The 21,947-nt window shown below is 37.9% G+C and overlaps 1 protein-coding gene across 1 annotated transcript; it reads left to right on the forward strand.

Moving 5' to 3' along the window:
* Positions 1 to 2,809: 2,809 nt before the first annotated feature.
* On the forward strand, positions 2,810 to 21,344 carry ctdspl2b (CTD (carboxy-terminal domain, RNA polymerase II, polypeptide A) small phosphatase like 2b). The gene is made up of 13 exons (XM_056461592.1): positions 2,810 to 2,979; positions 7,501 to 7,685; positions 8,931 to 9,060; positions 9,512 to 9,652; positions 10,836 to 11,060; positions 16,378 to 16,471; positions 16,810 to 16,921; positions 17,735 to 17,821; positions 18,015 to 18,077; positions 18,229 to 18,308; positions 18,709 to 18,835; positions 20,290 to 20,385; positions 20,620 to 21,344. Exons 2-13 carry the CDS (start codon positions 7,524 to 7,526, stop codon positions 20,683 to 20,685), a joined length of 1,383 nt encoding a protein of 460 aa, XP_056317567.1. The 5' UTR covers positions 2,810 to 2,979; positions 7,501 to 7,523; the 3' UTR covers positions 20,686 to 21,344.
* The last annotated feature ends 603 nt before the right edge of the window (positions 21,345 to 21,947 follow it).

The raw sequence follows: 21,947 nt of genomic DNA on the forward strand, positions 1-21,947 counted from the left end.
CAGGTTAGATGCATTATTGAACTTCAGGAAAAAACAAACATCTTAAGGCTGATTTATACTTATGCCTGGTGCCGCATCGCGCACCTCCACTGACTGCGTGCTCACCTCGGACGAGGCTCTTTAAAACGACAGGGGGCGGTCAAAAGAAAGCTACCGTGAAGTCAGACGGATAAACGGAGAAGTGTTTTTTCTAAATTTTACTAATTTATACTAATTTTATAAATTAGACAATGCAAATATGCTGTAAAAAGTGTAGGATATTTTATTTTTGACTGCAGCCGATTCAAACTACTGGTTTTGTCTGGGCAGATAAGAACTGCACAATGTGAATCTGCAACTGATTCAATAGTGCTGCATAAAATGCAGTATATGTTTAATCCTTGCGCTATTTTTGAGTGAATGTAATTGGAGTTTATTCGATTCAGTTAGAGTCGACTCTGATTCTCGAATTTGATCGCCGATACACGATACTATCGCATGGGGGCGCAATGGTGTTATGTTTACATATTTGTTCATTTATTTAACCATTTCTAAACGTATTTACCTTTTGGCTGTTTTTACTTATTTAATAATCTACTTTATTTGCATTACGTTTTATCTTGGAAAATAATTTAAACCAAATTACTGCTCAAACGGCTAAATAGGCGAAATTATTTCAAACAAGACTCGACGCAACAGTGTGGCGCGGGACAAGATTCAGGTGAATTTTTGTCCATGCCGTTATTGGCGGAAATACTGCAAAATGGATTTTATATAAATGGATGAAAGCAAATGAAATGTTATTTATTTACGCACAGAAGAAACAATGACGCATTAGGGTCCTTTCAGACGGGAGGACTCGCCGACCGCTGGTCATTATTTCCGGCGGTGAAGCCGTTTTCTTCATGTTCTTGTTCAGTTGAGTGCCACGCGGCTTCAGGTCTGATCAGCACAAAAAATGTCACATTTGTATTTGCTAAAATCGAACAGTGTTGCGCTGTGTTTGCTGTTTTCTGATGAGAGAAATAGTTTCGTTTTAGACATAGGCTATTTTTTTTGACCGTAGGCCTACATATGAACCTCTTTACTGAGCTCAGTAAATTCTTTGTTCAATAATTCGTTAAAGCCCAAACGAATGGTAAATAAATTAAACAAATAGACTATTTTCTTAACGCATGTCCGTGTTTCCCTCGAATTAAACACAAATAAGACACATATATTCCGTGTATTTAAAGAAGCAGTCAATGCATGCACTGACTTAAGTAGGCTTTTAAAAACGGAAGTAAATGAAAGATAAATAACTTTTTTTGTGAAGGCAAGAGAAGTGCTGTCTCAAATGACCAATGATTTAGTATTACTGTTTATTAACACCTGTCATTTCAGATCATTTGAGCTGGTTTCAGCTCTTAGTTCTTTCATTTTCTTGTTTTTTTTTTTCATTTTACAAATCAACAAAAAATGTAAATGTAATTGTAAAAATAATAAAATATTAGGTTGGTGATATAATTCAATAATAATTTCAACTGATTAGACATGGGGGGGGGGAGTAAAATAAAAATCTGGATTTACAGTTTTTTCAGTAAAATATATTTTGTTTTATTCTGTAAACTATGACATTTAGTTCAATTTTAAGATAAAAATGCCATTTTTTGCATAAAATAACAAGAATTTTATTTACAAGAACATGTCAAGGACACGTTTAATTTCATTTTAGACAATACGATGGCAATGTTTTAACAAGAAGAGCTAACAAATCTGGATTAACTCGGATTTTTAATCACAGCAGTTTGTTATACACATCATTTGCTAGGCTGAGCAATTAATAATAATGTCATGCTCTAAATCACAAAATTACTTTTTTATATATTAATGAAAAGGGCCCCTAATTGAGTAAACATATATTTTTTAAATGTACTCAAATGCAAAGGCAGTAAATCCAGAGAAACTGAATTGCCATGTGGTATCTTAATTTTAAATAGCTGTACATGTAGGCCATAACAACATCATGTTTGGCGTTAAAATTTGTAGGCTCTATTATATCAATATGCTAACAACGTTTATGAAACGGAATTTTATGTAAATGTCAAAAAAATACACCAGGAAACAAAACATTTAAGCAAAATAAATCTTGAAAAATGGCAATTCCAAAAAGCATCATAAACGATTAATAGTTTAAATGATTGGCCGCGAATATAGTGAGAATACATGGCTTAGGCTATATTGTAACATTTAGTGGCCACTAGTTTATTTCCCTTATTTTAAGGTATTGTATTAATGAATGCCTCCTTTCGGGATGTCCTCATAACACGTGATGGAATCTGAGGTAGAATGGTACTGAAATTCGTTTAAATCAGGAATCTACACACATACTTCTTCATAGCGGTATTATTGCCATGACAACCAGAACGTGCCTCCCTTCTGGAGTCATCATACAGGCAGGCGCTCGCTCTATTTCAGTCAACTGATGGTGAGCTCTGTATAAATAAATATGATACTCATGCTGGCACACAGTTAATAGTTTAGTCTGTTACTTTTGTTTTATTGTTACCAGCGTCACACAAATTATTCTATATTTTCCGGTCATAAATACATCTTTGTTACCTCAGTTTCCATGCTTATATAGCCGACAGTAACTTCAGAAATTCGCTGTGTTTTTTGTTTAAATCACATTTTTGCGTGATTCTCGCTATTGTGGTGTGTATTTTAAACAGACGCTGTACGCTGAACGTGTCGCACTGCGAAGCCTCAATATTGTTTTGATACTCGGAACAAGAGAAAGGGGGTGTGGGACGCGCGCCGCAGGACGCATGCTCGGCTCGCTCCTCTCTTCATCCGGGTACCTGCCGTTGACTGTGTGGGTACGGAGGCGGGAAATGGCGTCCAGAGGTGCGGGGAGGACAGAGGTGAACCTCAACTGAAGAGGCACGCAAACAACCGCAAGTGGCAACAGCCCTGAAATCGACTTTTATCCTGCGACTCGATCCCACGGAGCTTTGTCCGGTAAGTTATATTACCTCCATTATGTTTTGCATATGGTGATTGGGTTCCCCCATAATATCTCGTCCGTTCGCTCCGGTTAGAAATGTTTCGCTGTGGTTCGGCTCGCTCCTGTATTCGCACGGACAAGCAGCTGCCGTGGTTCCCGCGCTTTCCCTGTCATCATTAGAACGCTGCCGGTTGTTTTGAGTGGCGCGAGAAGCTGCTTCAAGTAATAGCGGGTCACGAGAGGCAGGTCTCCTACGGAGAGAAAGCCTGCATGTGTCCTACATTGAAGATAGACATGCACAGATGTGTCAGGAGCGTTTGCTGCATGTAAAAATACATCTCACGTTTTCGGCTCGTGGGCAGTGATTGTGTAAACCCTTATTATTAACGTCTGACCTAAACGGGGAAATCGAGGGAAAGTTGCTCGTCTTCCGTACATAATGTGTTTGGCGTGTTTTTCCCGCCCACCGCGACACGGTTCAGTTTTCACAGCGACTGAACTTCATTTCTGAAGTGTCTGATCATTTTTTTGCCTGTCTTGGTGCTGCGCTTATTGTCTCTTATTTTCCACCTTTTGGAGTTACTGACTAGTTATTTGACTGTAGGACAGTGGTTCACAAGCATTGTCACTCCAAAGGTACCCATTGTCAAGTCAGAATTTGAAGGCCCCCGCAGAGAGCCTGATTTTACAACAAGACGTATTTATTTTTTGTTATAAACTGTTGATAGATAATGAAAATAGACTAATGAATAAGCAATGAATTTCTGAACGCAAACTACGCAGCTTTTAAAAAAATGGGTTTTGATTACTGTTAAATTGTAATGTTTTTTATGGTCAATAAAATGTCTTGTTGTTATTATTAACAAAATAATAAAATATTTTTGGTACCAATATATAAATATACTAAAACAAATTAAACTACTTGAATGAATTAATGCAAACTAAAAAATCTGATAATGTGAAAATTACGGCTCATTTCAACAATAAGCAATGGTATATGAATATTATTAAAACAGCTCTGATACAGTAAAAATCATCTTCAAACATCCGTGTAATGTAACAGATATTTTTGTTGGTCTATTGAGGCCCTGGTATATTTGGAAAAAAAAAAAAAAAAAACGAGTAATGAACTGAAATGACAATTTCAAAAAACATCCTACTAAAATAATGTTTTCTTGGAGAACTTCTAAGTTCAGAGAAAGAAGTCTGAATTTGTTTCGGGAGCTTGAAACAGCTCACCTAAGCAAATATTTAGGATAGTTTACTTTGGCTTATAAACACCTTTGACCTCCCATTGGTCCATGACCATTACGCAATCAGTGGGTGTGTTCTAGAACTCCGTCTCTGATCTGCAATTTCTTCCCCCCTGATTTGTTTCTCATTCCACAGAGGTCAAACAGAACAACATCCAAAACGACAACACTAGCTACATGAATACATAGGAGTTGAGTAGCAGAGCTGGGACAGATGTATCCACACCTGTAAGGTCGCTCTCGGAGGGATTTTAAAGACTCTGAGGGGGTCATACACCAGATGAGAAGCTCACCTCTATGCGCCATGTCTTTTCAATGAGTTTGCACACATCGACAGTGCCATTCGATGTCTGTCCTAGAAAACTGTAAAGATGTGATGCGCCATGGTGTTTCTTTTCGTTGTAGAGGTGTTTATGAAACTGTCCTTTTCTCTCAGGCACCATCATTGTGTTTAGAGGAAACATCCAAGTAGTGCAACATGTTTACAACCACACCTACTGCAGTTTCATAAACACCTCTACAACGAAAAGAAACGCCATGGCGCATCACATCTTTACAGTTTTCAAGGACCAACATCGAATAGCGCTGCCGATGTGTGCAAACTCATAGAAAAGACATGGCGCATAGAGGTGGGCTTCTCATCTGGTGCATGACCCTCTCAGAGTCTTTAAAATCCCTCCGCGAGCGATCTTGCAGGTGTGGATACATCTGTACCAGCTCTGCTACTCGACTTCTATGTATTCATGTAGCTAGTGGCTCTTGGAGTGTTCGAAAACAGTATACCATTACTCAGTTTTTTTAAACCTCTTTTTGCCATCAAACAAAGAACCAAAACCAATTTGTCTGAATAAGTTATTTTTTAATATCTGGGTAAAAAAAAAACTTTTGAGATGCATTTGTAATATTTTGGAGCAGTAAACGTGTCAGGCTGAATAATTCAAATGAAATATTGACTTCTGCTGTCATCATTAGTTTCAAAAACGAATATATTTTCTGCTGGAGAAACTGTTGTCCTAATAAAAAAAAGTAATAAATAAATCTTACATATACCATAGGAACAGTGTATAGCTGAAAAGTTTGGCAGTTTTAAAACCTTGACTTTTCCAAACTGCGGTATACCTTGAAAACGGTTATCGTCCCATCCCTCTGAAGTATACCGGGGCCTGTAGAAGTTTACCAGTTATTGCCATCTGACCAGGTTGATATAAAAATGGCTCTGTATGAGTTGTCTGCCTGACCTGCAATGGGACAGATAACTTGTCAAGTGTCTGTGTGTCCTTTATTTGTGGTGTTTTTTGACATACACTGAACACAAAATTATTCAGCAGTACATTTTCTGGTTTATAATGTGCTTTGAGTGTATGGTTCTAGTTTTCTCGAAGAGATATTAGTCATTTTAATAAATGCCAGCATCAAACTGAAAAGACCCTAAGTAGCTTCAGGGATCAGTTTTTGGAAAGCTATCAGTATCCTTGGATTTGCTGCTAGTCTATCAAGGCACGTTTTTATTTCACACCAACATTGTTTATTGTATAATATTTTATCTAATAGTTGCCCAAATCAAATGTTTTCCTGCTGATGAGGCTGTTTAATGTCTGCTTGTATGATTTAAACTAGGAATTTGCCTTTTAAGAAGCTTCGTTGGATCTTGCTGTGTTGTTGAAGGCTGTTGAATCTCGCTCTGCTTCAGTTCTTGCTGTAGAAAGACTGTAGCTCCTCAGTGTTGTGAGGTAGCTGTCTTGGCATGATGTCTGTTCGAGGCAGTGGATGAGTCACCATTTGTGGTGGTTAAGGAAAAAGCTGAGATGTATTACCAGCTGTAGCCTTTCTCTCTCTACTTTTCACCAATTCTTCAATTCTCTAACATGCTTCCATGCAGAAAGTCTCGTTATTCTTGCTGTTTCTCTCTAGCTAATAACACACTGCAGCCTTTGCTGGGTGAGCTCATTTTTCCTGTCCTAAAATGTATAACCAAGTAATAGACAATTCTTATCATGGTCGGTGGAATTTTGTGTGTGTGTGTTTAGTGTATCCTGCATGTAATTACAAAGGCATCCCGTAGGGACTTGGAAATCTTCAGTGTTCTTCGCATTTTGTTAGATCTACAAAAGTCACTGGGAATCTGTTTTGAAATCCTAGAAAATGTGTAAAAAAAATTCTGAGAAGCTCAGAGTGGATGTGCATGCGAGTTTGATTTCTTTATGGTGAGTTTTGGGAAGGAAGGTACAATCAAGGTTGGCTTTATGCCTGTAGGGTCACAAAAGCTGGAGCACATTTGTGGTCGGTGTTACGCAAGCACGCTTTCAGGAGGGGGACACACGACTGAGCGCTGTAGTTAATTTCAGGATTACTTTTCCCCCTTGATGTGCAGGGTTGTCTTTAAAGAAGAGAAGGACACTTCCTCCACATGAGGAAAGCATTAAGTAATTTTTTTTTTCCCCCTGTCCTTTTTTCTTCTCTGCTTACGGTTGATCTTTAGTATCCTCACCTTTTTTAGTGACTTTTTGCACAACAGAAAATAAGAGGGAAAAGAGGCTGACTTTTGCCAAAGTTCAAGTAGGTCTTAATAGAGCAGCTAAAAATATCTGTTTGCTCGTTCATTTCCTTTCCTTTCCAAAATAGGTCCTATGATTTCTGCAATGTTGAAAATTCAGATGAAATTATGGAATCCAATCATAAAAACAGTAAATCAAATTTGACAGGATGAGTACATCTAAAGGTACTTTTGTGCACCTAATTATATTTCCACCTAGACTGTTATTTGCAAATATTGAACTTAGAAGAGTCTCCTTATTGGGTCTCTCTGTGGCTTTTGCCATATACATCAATTGAATCAGACATGGCAGAGGAAATAAACTGTGTCTATTCAGAATTCTTCTATATGGGGGAAATAATAATAATAATAATAATAATAATAATAATAATAATAATAATAATCTGCTTGTTAATGTTGCGCGAGCTGTGCTGTGGAGCTGCTTCAGCTGAATGATGGACCATGTTGGAGGATATGGTGTCTTGAACACATCCAGATGTCTGTGGCTAGAGCTCTTGGCTGAAGTGTTGCACTTTTAAAAATTGAGCTGAACACCATAATTCATTCAAAACCATTAAAAGTGTGATTCATGTACATGTGTGTCTGTGAGAACCAGTAAGCACAGTTGAACTTCTCAAGGTCACTGCTTAACAAAGTGATTTCCTCCTGTGTTACACTTTTTCCATGCAGCTTTTTCTCTTCTTGGCATCCATGTAAGCTTCACTGTTATGTTTTGCTTCTTCCTCCAGTCTTACATGTGACACTTAACAAAATGAGGCTGAGAATGCGTAAGGATTCTCAGCAGCCGACCCTCGCCCGCAGGGCCTGTCCGGCCCGGACGAAGCGGAAGAGCTCTGAGATAGAGGAGTGCACAGGTGAAAGCAAAGCCCTGTTGTCCAGCATCAAGAAGTTCATCCATGGCAGTTCCATCAAGGTGAGGCTCTCTGTCTTTTGTGCTGAGTTCATTGAGTGTGTTAGGCTGGTCTAGACCTCTACACCACTTTTCATGGTTTGGTAATTGTGACCCAGAAGGTTCTAGACTGGAATGCAAGCGAGACCTGGTGTCATATTCCCTCGAGGAATACATGGTGGAATGCCGCTGCTTGTCTGAGGAGCTCGCTTCTGTTCTAATTTTAGCTGTGGTTCCACTGCACTCGCATAATAACAGTCGAAAGGCTGGCTTTAACAGGCACAGCCTGCAGCAGGAGAACCAGGGCTTCACATATCATGCCTGATAAAGGTATTAGATTCTCTTATTTGGGTTCTAGATCAGCTAATTTTAATTTAGTGGCAGTCATTTTTGAGAGGTTCTCCTGTATATTGGTAGGTGTCTGTACTTTGTACTTGCATAAAAATCAAGCAATTGCATCATGTAAGTCAGTACTGTGAGTGTACTTATTGTTCCCATGTAATATTGCAATTTTGCTGATGGAATCCAGTTATGGTGAGAGCAATGTTTATTAGTATGGTTCATTTAGAACAGTGGTCCTCAACTGACTGGCCGTGGACCAGTACCAGTCTGTGGATCAATTGGTATTGAGACGAAATCATTAATTATTTCCATTTTATTTATTGTCTGAGTCTGAACAATCGTTTATTAAAAAATATCTTTTTTCCTCTTTCTTTGGAAAGTTTCTTTGCCAAGGAGAAAAATGCCCAGTGAAGAACATTTGTATGGAATATACAAATTTTGGTAGACTCATTATCTCAGACTAACACAGAACACCCAAACACAAAAATTGACATGCTTTGACCGTCCATGGTTATAAAAAGGTTGGGAACCAGTGATTTAGAACATGTACATGAAGACAAATAATTTAAAGTGGGTCTTTATATTTTATATTTCAAGCTATATTTCCAGTATTTCTGGTGTTATTTTGACTGCTGCTTATTTATATTGATCTATAACATTTTAACCTAAATTCACATGGCTGGAATTTATTTGTAGATTTTAAAAAAATTAATTAATTAATGAATATTTTTTTTTGAGGGATTAAGATGAATAGTTTAATTGCTTTTCTCACTCAAAACTTGAACCTTGAATGTGCCTGTTGTTTTAAAGTTTAGTCACACAGTTTTGACTCACTTCACGAAGCATCTAAAATTGCTCACTGAACCCAAACCCAGGTGTATAAATCCAGAATCTCTCAAGCTTGCTTGATTATTGGGTGTTTAATAGGTGGAGCAGGACAACCCAGCCAAGACAAGTCATTTGAGCTGTGAGCTGATCACCTCCACCCCACAGAGGAAGAATGACCTGCAGAGGAAGAGCATCTACAGGGCCCGCAGAAGAACCTCCATTAATGGAGGTCAGTCAATGTATATGTGTGCTGTGGTGAAAACTGAGTCTGCACTGGGACTGTCACTGTACTAAATTGTCAAGACTTCTAATACCAGTGAATGTTAGTGTCATGATCTGAGATTAGCCTTGCAATACAATTAACCCTTGATTGTCCTCCTGTTACACTTCTAAGCAATGCATGTGGTAGTTTTGAAAATAACTGTGTAAAAAATACATAGCTAGAAGATCCAAACTTTTCCCCAGTGGAATGTATATTTGCATCTTTTTTGTGTGCGCGCTAGATGAGGACTGTGTGTGACAGAAATGGTTCCACTTGTCTGACATCACTGTCTCTCCTGTGTATTACAGTAGTAATAAAAAGATGTGTACTGCTCAAATTTGCATAAGGATATTTAAAATGGTCTCTTCTGCATTTTTTTTATTTCTGATGTTTCTCTTTTTGCATTTTTGTCCTGTAGAAACCACAAACCATGACACGAATAAGCCTAACGGAAAGCTGGAGGACTCTGAGGAGGTTGTGAGCAGTGCACCCCGCACCACCCTGCTTGGCACCATCTTCTCTCCTGTTTTCAACTTCTTCTCACCAGCAAATAAAAATGGTGAGAAACGCTTGTCTGTGAAGCCAAAAATTATTTACATATCAGTTTTTAATAATTTCTCTCTTATTTTGGTGTACCGTGTTAAAACCGCAATTATTTTTTAGAATATTTAGTGTGCATGTATTTATTGGTGTAACATTTACTTCAATCATCAATCTTGGCAAGGATGGTTGCATATACGCTCCCAAGTTTTAAAATTTTGTTGGGTAATCACCTTCTCCAAAAATATTACTGTTTAACTTAACAGTTTTCAAATATAAATTCTGTGGTTGCAAAGCTGAATAATCAGCAGCTATTACTCCAAACTTCAGACCTTTTGAAATCATTCTAATATAATTATTTAAAATGTAAAAAGAACAGACCCCGAATATTTAATGAAAGTTCAGCCAGTTGTGTTGCTTTTACAGTCTTATATCTTAGAGGAAAAAAAAACTTAGATATTTAAAGTTTTGTGTGAAATTTGAATATTCATTTTCGGCTTAGTCCCTTTATTAATCTAGTGTCGTCACAGCAGAATGAACCGCCAACTTATCCAGCATATGTTTTATGCAGCAGATGCCCTTCCAGCTGCAACCCATCACTGGGAAACATTAATACACACTCATTCACACACATACACTGCAGCTAATTTAGTTTATTTAATTCACCTTAGACTATAACACATGCCTTTGGACTTGTGGGGGAAACCGGAGCACCCGGAAGAAACCCTTGCGAACATGGGGAGAACATGCAAACTCCACACAGAAATGCCAACTGACCCAGCTGAGGCTTGAACCGGTGACTTTTTTTGCTGTGAGGCAATCGTGCTACCCACTGTGACACCCAAAATGTGAATACTTTTATATCATTTTTTTTTTATATTGAAAAATACCCTGGGGAAAATTTCATGCCTATGAGGATACGAACTCATGTTAGTCTCCCTTGCAAACAGGGTAACAGGCTTGCTGTTTTGAATATTATTAACTTAACTGCTAGTTACTAGGCAACTATGTTTCCTACCCATGCCAAAATGATTCAAAACTCAGTTAGTCACGTACTCCTCATGCATGCAACATTTGGTACATTTTCAAAATATGATTGCCATTAGAAATAACAATGATAGACCATAGCAGAAACTTATGCTGCCTCCTGATTTAGTTGATCATCTTACCCAGCATCTTTTTATCTCATCTTGTCTTGCCAGCCTCGAATTCCCCAGGCCAGGTGGTGGAGGCAGAAGAAATTGTGAAGCAGCTAGAAATGGAGCAAGTAGAAGAGATGCCCACCTGTACTGCCACATCTAGAGAGCCCTTAAGTGTCCCTCTGTATACCAGTGCCATGACCTCTGCCTTCAGACCTCCACCCACCACTCATACACCTGCAGAGGAGAGTGAAAACACTCCACACGCTGACCTGCCTCCTCTTACAGGTGTGAAAGACATGGCTTTGCTTTGCTTCTCTATTGGATGATGAATTTTTCCATTTAAGCTTAAACTGATGTTGTTTGGCTTTGTTTACACCTGGTATAAACATGCGGTTTGTCAATCCGATCACAAGTTGCCAACACTAAGGCCCAATACCAGTTCTACCCCTTAGCCCTTCCCCTTACCCCTCGTTTTGTGCATTCATGTGAAAGGGTAGGGGTGTTCCAATTCTCTTAGCTTGATGGCGTAGGGCTAAGGGGAAGAGCTAATTACCCCTTGAAATAGTGATTTTTTTTTTAGAGCCACACTTGAAACCAAGGGGTAAGAAAATTTCCCAGAATATACCAGGTACAACGGCAGCATGGCTGGACACGGAAATAAGGAGATGCACAAGTTAATATTTTTGTCATTATTACAAATTTTTACAACAAACAAGCATATGTTTTTAATACGTTCATAACCACGTTCATGTTTTACTGTCATGCTTTTAAAAAATGCAAATTTTTGCTATCTATAATCCCTAATAATTAGGGATGTACCGATACCAGTATCGGGTTGATACTTGGTTAAAATACTCGTACTCATGTCATACATGAAAGGCCAATTCCACGCACCGATACTACTCAACAGTAATTCACTACATGGATGTGATTTGTTGCCCTACCTGACTTCAATGTCTTAATGTATTAATTAGCTTAATGCATTGTATATTAATAGCTTTAGCCCTTATAAACAATCCATTTATATAATACATTATTAACGAATCTTTAGACTACTGAATAGAATAAACCGAATATGAAATACGATCCTTGCATAATGATCACAGGTAAACAAGCTAGCACTCATTTTATTTATAAACTATAAATAAAGAAATTTTAAGTAATGGAACATTATGTAAAATCTCTTTTGGTTACATCGATACCGGCTTTAAGCTCTCACGTGCGCTCTCTCTCTCACCAGCGGCAGTTGACACGCTCTGCATAAGGACGCTATACACAATACACAGCATACTCTTGCACGATGAAAAGTGCTGAACTCCACGGGACCAGTTTTATTTGTTGCTGATTTGAGCATTACTTTTTTAAATGGCTTTTATTTTTAAAATTTCTCAAGTTAATATTGGCTATCGGGTAACATAATCTCCCTGAGAGATATTGGAGTTCAATAACGTGGTGCGCAGTATGACTATTGACCAACACCTTCCTGTAAGTTTACACACTGCATACAGAGGCCTACATCTCTTGTGTGTTATGAATTGCATGTTTTAATTGACAGTGACACATGCTACATTTATTTTTTATTGTAAAATATACATTATAACCTAGTACAGAGTAAAATAATTTATAGTTGTAATAATAGTTTCCGTATATATATATTTTTTTTGTCAAACGAAAAATGCAATTAATTGTTTTTTGGTTTTCATGTTATTGGAATAAATATAATTATTAGGCTACACAACTTCTACACAACATTGGCTCTGATTACGTTTTTACAGATATCCTACAGATAGACTTTTTGGCACAAATTAAATGCCTGTTAATTTCAGTGCTGTATTTTGACAGATTTCGCAAAGGCTTTAGCTTTCTGTCAGCTGGTACCAGCCTCAGATGTGCGACTTGACTTGTGTGGCATCTACGTATTGATGTCTGGCTGACAGCGAGAGAGAGATGAGATCAGACCTCAGATTCGATGTGTGGCCGCACGTCACAGTTACTTTATTGTAATTTTTGAATATTGGCTCATCTAAATGACCTTTTCATTTGATTAAAAGCCGAAATATTGCCAGACAGACGAAGCAACTTTTGGTTTTGGAAGAGAGCGGCTTCAGTGATAAAAGACACACACACACACACACACACACACACAGTTTCACTCTTGTAGGGCTATATTATTGATTTTTTTAACATTAAACGCATAATAAGTGCAAAAAAGAACAGCTGAACTTTGGAAAAAGTGATTACTGCAGTTGCTGCGATGGTTGCTTTGTTTGTCAGTGTAGCGGCATTGCTGAATCACTTGTTTTAATAAAAAATAAGATTATTTATTATTAAACATTGTGAGATGGTCGCGTGATTTTTAAAATGAGAGTATGCGTTGCATATTTATGGCTATTGATCTTATCTGCCCGCGACCTCAAGTAGCCTACTTTTTGATTACCTGACCTGCGGATTAACGGCAGGACGCGTAAATATGAAAGAATCGTGCATAACATGATTTTATACGTCCCCAATATGCAATGCCAAGAAAATGACTCCGTAAGGTAATGTACACTGCACACTTTGTGTAATGTGTTAAGTCGTGGACGCATGTAAGCACAAGAATAACTCATCCTTTAAATGTTCATGCTTAATCGTTAATAGATAAGGTCTGGATTGGCAGGGTTATCAACAATGTGTGTACATTTTTGGCTTGGAACAGCCTTCTGTTTAAAGATTTTTGTGTTTATCCTTGCTACAGGCAAAAAAAAAAAAAAAAGACGAACCAATAAACTTCATTGAAACCAAGTCTATGAAGTATCGAGTACACAAATTAAAATACTCATACCCGTATCGGTTTGTAAATAATTGGTATCTGTGCATCCCTACTAATAATAACTCCTGTATAGTAGTCCCACAACATTCTGACACTCAAATACTCTGTCAGAAAAGTCTAGTGGCTGGGAATGAGCTTTTTACAGTGTCTGCTATAATGTTAATGTTGTTTTCGTGTGTTTATATAGATGAATATGGCCACGGTGTAAATACACAGTACAGTTACGATCTTATTGCCACATTATATGGTTATGATAACATGATATCGTTGCCTTCAGTGATTTCCTGAAGATAAATACCAAAAAATAACAACTTTAATAACTACAGCTGTTGTAATCGTCAATCTAGTATGAAGTAAAAGATTATGGCCCAATCCCAATTCTACCCCTTAGCCTTTCCCCTTACCTCTACCCCTCGTTTTGCGCATTTCCGTGAAGGGGTAGGTGTATCCCACTTCTCTTTAGTTTGAAGGCGTAGGGCTAAGGGGAAGGGGTGAATAGCCCTTCGAACAAAGATTTTTCAGGACCACATTCGAAACCAAGGGGTAAGAAAATTTCCCAGAATACACCAGCCACAACGGCATGATAGTTACAGCCTAAAGAAAGGAGATCCACAAATTTGTATTTTTTTAGTCAATATTACAGATTTTACTACAAACGTGTATACGTTTTAATATATTCATAACTGCTTTTTTAGGGTTTTACCATCATGCTTTAAAAAAAAACAGCTAAAATAAAAACGCTAAATTTCGCGATCTATAATCCATAATGAAAACTCCTGTATAGTACCACAACATTCTGACACTTGATGACACACTAATACCCTGTCAGAAAAGTCTAGTGGCGGGGAATGGGCTTTTTACAGTGTTGTTTTTGGTGTGTGTATGTAGATGAATATGGCCACAGTGTTAAATGCACAGTATTACGATCTTATTGCCATATTATATTGTTATGATAACATAATATTTGCCTTCAGTGATTTCCTCAAGATAAATAACACAACTGGAATAACTACAGCAGTCGTGATCGTCTGATCTCATATGAAGCAAGAGATCAGGATGACCTCTGATGACGTGTGCAGGGGCTGTAGTGGTGTCCCATTTCTTAGGGGTAAAATTTGAAGTTCTTCCCCTTTACACTCTGTTTAAGGGCCAAGGGGTAGGGGTACAAAAATAGAATTGGGATTGGGCCTATGATGATCTATGATGACGTGTGCAGGTGTTGTAGTGCTGTCCAATTCCTTAAGGGTAAATTTTGAAGCCCTTCCCCTTCACACTCTGTTTCAAGAATGAAGGGCTAGTGGTAAAAAAAAATAAAATTGGGATTGGGCCTAAATATAGGTGTAAATAATTAAAGCTTATTTTTTGTACAGTATGAAAATTGAACAAGCTTTTATTTTTCAGCATTAGACTGAAAGGTCAAGAAAGCCAAAACAATACTTACACCCACCAACAGATCCTATGTCATCAGAAAAGGGGTTAAAAGAGAACTGAAGAGACTCATTTAATTGCCAGAATCCTGTTTTACAACGTCAGTTATTTTTATTTTTTATTTTGTATGTCTTTAACCCATGTAAGTTTACGTTTGATTTGAGTAAACTCTGTTTTTTTATCAAGAAGGTGGGTTGTCTTTGATCAAGATTTGTCACCATGGTAACATGGCACAAACATGGCACTTCCCGCTCCAGACTTAAACACAAACTGATGGTTTTGATGGCTAACATGCTGGTGATTTAATGTTTCGAGGAAGTTGCAGACACTTTTTCCAATATCAAAATGCTTTTTTGATGTAAAATTAATTTAAACATCCATTTATGCCCTATGCCACAGGATTACGATGCATGAATGCTGTACTAAAAAAATGCTCTTACAGTAAAACTAAATACATTTGTAAATACTTTGTAAATTGGTTTTAATGCCTGCAGCCAACAACACATGTGGAAAGTTATCGCGTATCATATTTAAGAAACAGTTACTACGAATTATATCATTTTATTTACTCGCAATTATAATTTTAATAAAATTATGTTATTACACTGCTGTGCTGTCAACCCAGTCGTTACATTGCTGATCATGGTCAATTTTGCACACAGCTTATCTCAATAATATAACCAGGAAGAAAAAACAATTTTGACACCGTTATTTGAATTGTCACATGGATTGCGTCATCAGATTCGGCGCTCCTATTGGTTCTTGGATTGACGCTCAACGCAGCTGTTGTCACACTGCAGGAAATATCTGAAATCTTCTGACACTGCCAGAACTTCATCAGAGAAATAATCTGATCGCAATAACCACTAAGCAGCTGTCTGTGAACATGTCAAACCAACGATCAAAAATCACATATTTTAGGCTAGGATTTCAGGAATATTTTAGGATTTTCCAAATTTGTCTGATGACAAAATCTTGGCTGAAAACTCAGGGCTTTAGATCATTTAATCGAGGTGTGAAGAATGTTTGGTTTTGTTTGTCAATTCTAAATCGACACTGCAATTTAGAGTTTGTTCATCTAGCTGCATGCAATGGGACACGTGTATTAAACAATAATGTGTCTGTCTTGTCTGCTTGTTATTTGATTAACCAAAACACATCTGAATACCAGGTATAAAAAGGGCCTTGACTGTCTTGAAGTAAAATGCACACATACTGTTGTTTGAAAAGCTCTTTACTGATGCTAAACTTTTGCATTTGTATGGTAAATTGTGTATATATAAAAGTGCAATAATCAAATATTTTCTGTGTTTGTACCAAACTAACATGGTGATTGTGTTTTTTTTTTTCCCCTCTCTTCAGCTCCTGGCTCTCCTGCAACAGGGGGCTATGTGGATGCTTCTATCACTGTCCCAGCTGAAGGATCATATGAAGAGGAGTGGGAAGTGTTTGACCCGTGAGTTTCTATTTACTAAGAAAGTCTTGTGGATATTTTTTGTCTAGTTTAAGTTTGAAATACATTTTTATAACTTTTTGTTAATTGTAAACTTTTTGTAATTTATTATGAGAGTGCCATGAAGATAGCATTGATGCTGTCATGGTGTTAAATGAATAAATGCATAAACAAAAGTATGCAAACTGTAACAGCAAAGCAATGCTTTCTAACCTCCACTGTTTAACCCTCATTCAAGTGGAATATTCATGATTGGTATTACAGTTTAATATGGATTCATGAATATTTATTTATTCTCATTAGCGTTTCTGTGCAGGAATTTATGTTTGTATGTCTTTCAGGTATTTTTTCATCAAACATGTACCTCCACTAACAGAAGAGCAGCTAACGCGTAAACCTGCACTCCCACTGAAGACTCGAAGCACTCCTGAGTTCTCCCTGGTGCTTGACTTGGTCAGTAAAATGTTACATGAGACTGGTGTACTCACACTAGGCACAGTTGACTAGAACCATGCCCGGGTGCGATTGCACGCTAAGGATATGGGGGTCAAGTGCACTTAGGCAACTGTGCTAAGCGCGGATGTCCCCCGACTCCTCGCCCCTGATGGCTTGCACCAACATTTTATCTTCACCTTCTGAACCTGAGCACGCTTGCGTCATCGATGATGCGACTGTTCAGTTTAACAGGAAGAGAAGCGCTCTCACTCAGAACAGTGAAGATTTCTTTAGTTAAGTCATTTTAGTTGTTTGGAATGCAGTGACATGCAGTCAAATATTTTGCCGAACAGATCCACAACTTTTGATGCTCATAAATAAACATGAAAGTCCTCGTGCTGCAGGTATTAGGAGGTTTCCTGAAGGTTTTTTGCGTCTTTAATAAACTAAGACAGTTCAGGTTCGTTGAAAAGCAAGAATGATTAATAAATCCATATGAAACAGTCCCTTAGAAGTGTTGTTTTGTCTTTAGTGTCTTCAGTTTTGTCTTCAGTTTCGGGCTCAGGTGCGCTTTGCACTCACTTTGCACTCACACTCTTAAATTTTACCATGACAAAGCCCAGCCGAACCGCGCTCTGGCACACCTCTTCCAACTAGGCCAGGGCCGGCCAACTGAACCACACCTGGGCCCGATTCGGAGCACTCACACTTGTCAAGCGAACTGGGAAACACGCCTGGGCACGGTTCAGATAGCATAGTGTGAGTACATCCTTAATGCTTCTGCAAGCCTTTCATTGGGTATTCTCATTCATTATTTTTCCCATTCCGCAGGATGAAACCCTTGTCCATTGCAGCTTGAATGAGCTGGATGATGCAGCACTAACCTTTCCTGTTCTCTTCCAAGATGTCATATACCAGGTAGAAATCCAAGAATATCTGTTAATACATTGCTTGTCAATAGTACACCACCAGAGGGGGTAGTTGAGTCATAAAAAAAACAACTCAGATCCAGAGAACATGTTATCAAGTGTTTAGTGATTTGGAATGTTCTTGTAAAAATATACAAGAAAAAAAATCTTATAGCAAATTTCTAAATGACAATTTCTGTTAGGTTTATGTGCGATTGAGGCCATTTTTCAGAGAGTTCCTTGAAAGAATGTCTCAGATTTATGAGGTAAGTCTTCATCTGTTTTACTTCACATACACTCTCATTCTTTTTCTCCAAATAATCAGTGATATTACATTGAAAAGGTTTTGCCTTCGCTTTAGTTAACATATGTTCCTCATGGTGTTGACTCCATTGTTGACTTTTTTTTTCCCCCTAGATAATTCTCTTCACTGCCTCTAAGAAGGTTTATGCAGACAAGTTGCTGAACATTCTGGATCCGAGGAAACAGCTGGTGCGGTCTGTGAAGTTTCTTTTTTTGTTTTGTTAAACTTTGTTTTAATAATTTTAATGACTTCTTTCTTGATGTTGCTGTTAAAAGTAAAACCAAGCTGTCTACACAAATGCTTTTTTGTTATCATTTGTTACCTTATTCTTTTTGTCAGATTTTGTCGTGGATGTAAATGTAGTCTGGGTATCAGTTCAGTTGTTTAGTAACCTTGCCTTAGCTTTGTCACTGATGTGCAGAGTTTCTCTGAAGGGTTTGGTTACAGTGAGTGATTGGGGTGGATGGAGATCTTTGATCTCTGCCACATTTAAACTCCACACCATCCTCAGGTGTCAAGCCTTTGCTTCAAATGCATTATGGATTCTAGTCCATGAGATTTATTTTGTTCTTCTTTTATCTGTGTGTTTCTAGGCACAGATTATTTCGTGAGCACTGTGTCTGTGTGCAAGGAAACTACATTAAGGATCTGAATATCCTCGGACGGGATCTGTCCAAGACGATAATAATTGATAACTCACCACAAGCCTTTGCTTATCAGGTGAGCATGCTGACTTCAAGCTGAAATAATATGTACCCATGCTTTGACATTTTCAGATCATTTCAGTTGTGTTTTTCCCATGGTTGCAACAACCCCCCCCCCCCCCCCCCCCCCTTTTCAGATGGACGACATGGTGGCTTAGTGATTAGCATTGTTACCTCACAGCAAGAATGTCTCTGGTTAAAGTCCCTACTAAACCAGGTGACATTTCTGTGCAGAGTTTGCTCGTTCTCCATATGTTCGCGTGGGTTTCTCCGGGTTCTCAGTTTCCTTCCATAGTCCAAAAAACATGCAAACATGCAAAGTAAATTGAACATACCAAATTGAGACCATAGCCAAGCTCTTCTTAGCCTTCCTAGAACTGTCATTAGCCAGAAAGAATTCGGGGGAGTTCATCGAGATCTACCTGAGCTCAAACTCCCCTGTCGTACTGCAAACAGGAGGGAGCCCAGGGCTCGAGGATCTCATAATCTCAGGGCTCTCTACCTGTCAAACAAGCTTTATTATCAATCATCATCTAAGTGTGAACTCTTGAAGCTAGTAAAAAAATCCTAATTGTCCATAAATAATCATGTTTGGCTCATTACTAATTAAATGTATGAGTAAACATGTAATTGAGCATTAATTGCAGGTTATTTAAAAATTACTTTTCATTTTTGCATATTTTAGCAGTAAAGCTGCAGTCACACTACAGTTTGTGCTTGCGAAGTTCTGTCGTACGGAACTGCGAAAAGGGGTGGGATAAAACAAGATGATTGGACGTTGATAAAGTGAGTGATTGCTCCATATTTTACATTTCTGTACGGAGAGGTCACGTTTTGATCTTCTATTGGTCTCACGCAATCACGTGATATGATTTCTCAGGTCAGAGTTCACCAAGCTTTAACTTTTGAATGAACCGACATGCAAAACTTGTCATACAAGCTTGCGTTTTCCGTCTGCCGCATTCACATGGGTATGAATAGAAGTTTATGGGGGTGAAAAAGTGCAGTGTGACCGTGGCTTAACACTTTTAATCCATAATAAAGATGAATCTTCTCTCATTAGAATACATACTATGAAAGATTCAGCTAAAAAAAGCAACCCCCACCCAAAATAATTGCTAGACTTGAGTAGTTATTTAGTAATAAAGCAGTCATTTTCATTGATTAAATAAAGCTTACATGAGACGAGTATACACCCTTTCAGTGTGGTCATGTCATTGGCCCATGAACTTTTCCTGCTTCTTAAGAAGAGGCAATTCAATCATAACTTAATGTTAAAACAGCTATCATAACATTATTTATCAATATGTGGCTTTTTTTGGATTCTTAGAAGTAGGGCTGCGCGATTTGGCCTAAAATCAGGTCTGTGAGTTGGCCCTTGGGTTACATAAAAAGGTTAATATAAAAGGTTATTATAAAATATATACAGAAAAACAACAAAAATCAGCAACTTTGGTCTTTCATTCGCAGCTCTCCAATGGGATCCCTATTGAGAGCTGGTTCATGGACAGGAATGACAGTGAACTTTTGAAGCTGGTCCCTTTTTTGGAGAAACTGGTGGAATTGGTATGTTGTAATGTGCTCCTTTCTGTTAGTCTCATTATGCCTTTTAACCTTTACCTTATTTAAACTGTAGTGACCGATTAAGGGAACAAATTTAATTTGCTTAAAATACACGTTGGGAAAAAATGTTTATTTAATTAAAGTCTTGGAAAGCACGCACACATATATATTTTTATATGTGTGTGTTCTATATTAAATAATCATAAATATTGTACTTTTTCCATTATCCTTCCACAGAATGAGGATGTGCGACCACATGTCCGTGACCGGTTTCGGCTGCACGACCTCCTTCCTCCTGACTGAGCGCGCACAGTGGGACAGCACAGTAACAAAGACAACAAATGCAAACATACATTTTGCATTGAGACATCATTGCCATTACTCTTGAAATGAACTTATTTTTTAATTTTCCCAAACTTTCATCAATATGACAACAACAACAAAAAAATTGGCTCCTTTTTTTCGGCACTTTTTTCCACCATCTGTGCAGACAGAGGAGTTTAAAATTTCATGTGTGGTCTCTTCAGTTGTTTCATCCAGTACAAAGTGAATGTGTAACAGTCAGAAGAGAAGAGGATCATGTTGTCTTTTGGTGCTCCAATGGGATTGGTTGACACTGTTGGGCTTTTGACCAATTTCATCAGGAACGGCCAGTAAGAAAAACAAACTGACAGAAGTTAGATCCTTGTGATTTGAATGTTCTGTCTCAATGTTTTCAGTATGCATTCCTCTCCATCTGTAAGTTTCGGTTGTTTACTTCAATGTTTTCTCAACCCCTGGCTTGCTTTGTTTGCCAAAACGTGTTGATTTTGGTCTGGTTTAGATATTGTTCTTGAATTCACAGCACAGTGGAATCATAATTTTTTTAATGTGGTGTAACAAAGAATGGTTTAAACCAGAGTGATGGCTGTTTCATTTGCAGTGACTAAATTCTTAAATTAGCTAAGATGTTTTCTGCGGCGGCTTTCCGCCACAGATATTTATTCAGCTGAGGAGTTAACATCAAATTAGTTGTTAATTGGTATTACCTCAAAATAGCTACTATTTTATTACATTTTATACAAAAAATACTGTTTTTCTTTTTATTGTTTCATATTTAGCCTGTGTATTTTGATATTTTAATTTTTGTATTACTGGTGTTTAAAAGGATATCACCTTTTTTGTTTTAGTAGTAGTATTTTCCTGTTAAATTTTGGCATTAATGTAGCATTACCCAGAGCTAATCTGTTCTAACTGAGCTGCAAAGTGGAAGATGTAGGGCTAGAGCCCTGTTTAATGCACCAGCATCACAACAGCAAGTCTCATCTCATGGTTTAAACCGGACTGCCTGACCTTCTGACTTTTCTTTTATACTGGGATTCTGGGGGAAACGTGTAGCTGTGTCAACAAGTATCTAGATGAATGTGTGTATCATAGTCTGGAGAGTAAGGGATAATAATTATACTGCAAAAGTGATGATTTTTCCTCTCCGTTCTTGTCACATTTTCGATTCCACAGTTCTAGGTGAGATGATTCATTTGGAGAGGTAGAGAGAGAGTAAAAGCTGAAACTACAGTTGTGTCATC

Source organism: Danio aesculapii, chromosome 7 (genome assembly GCF_903798145.1).
Source record: "Danio aesculapii chromosome 7, fDanAes4.1, whole genome shotgun sequence".
Classification (NCBI taxonomy): Eukaryota; Metazoa; Chordata; class Actinopteri; order Cypriniformes; family Danionidae; genus Danio; species Danio aesculapii.

Coding starts and splice junctions, on each gene's coding strand:
- ctdspl2b (XM_056461592.1), top strand. CDS start 7,524: ATGAGGCTGAGAATGCGTAAGGATTCTCAGCAGCCGACCCTCGCCCGC. Junction 17,822..18,014: donor TCCAAGATGTCATATACCAG/GTAGAAATCCAA, acceptor AATTTCTGTTAG/GTTTATGTGCGATTGAGGCC. Junction 18,078..18,228: donor GAATGTCTCAGATTTATGAG/GTAAGTCTTCAT, acceptor TTTTCCCCCTAG/ATAATTCTCTTCACTGCCTC.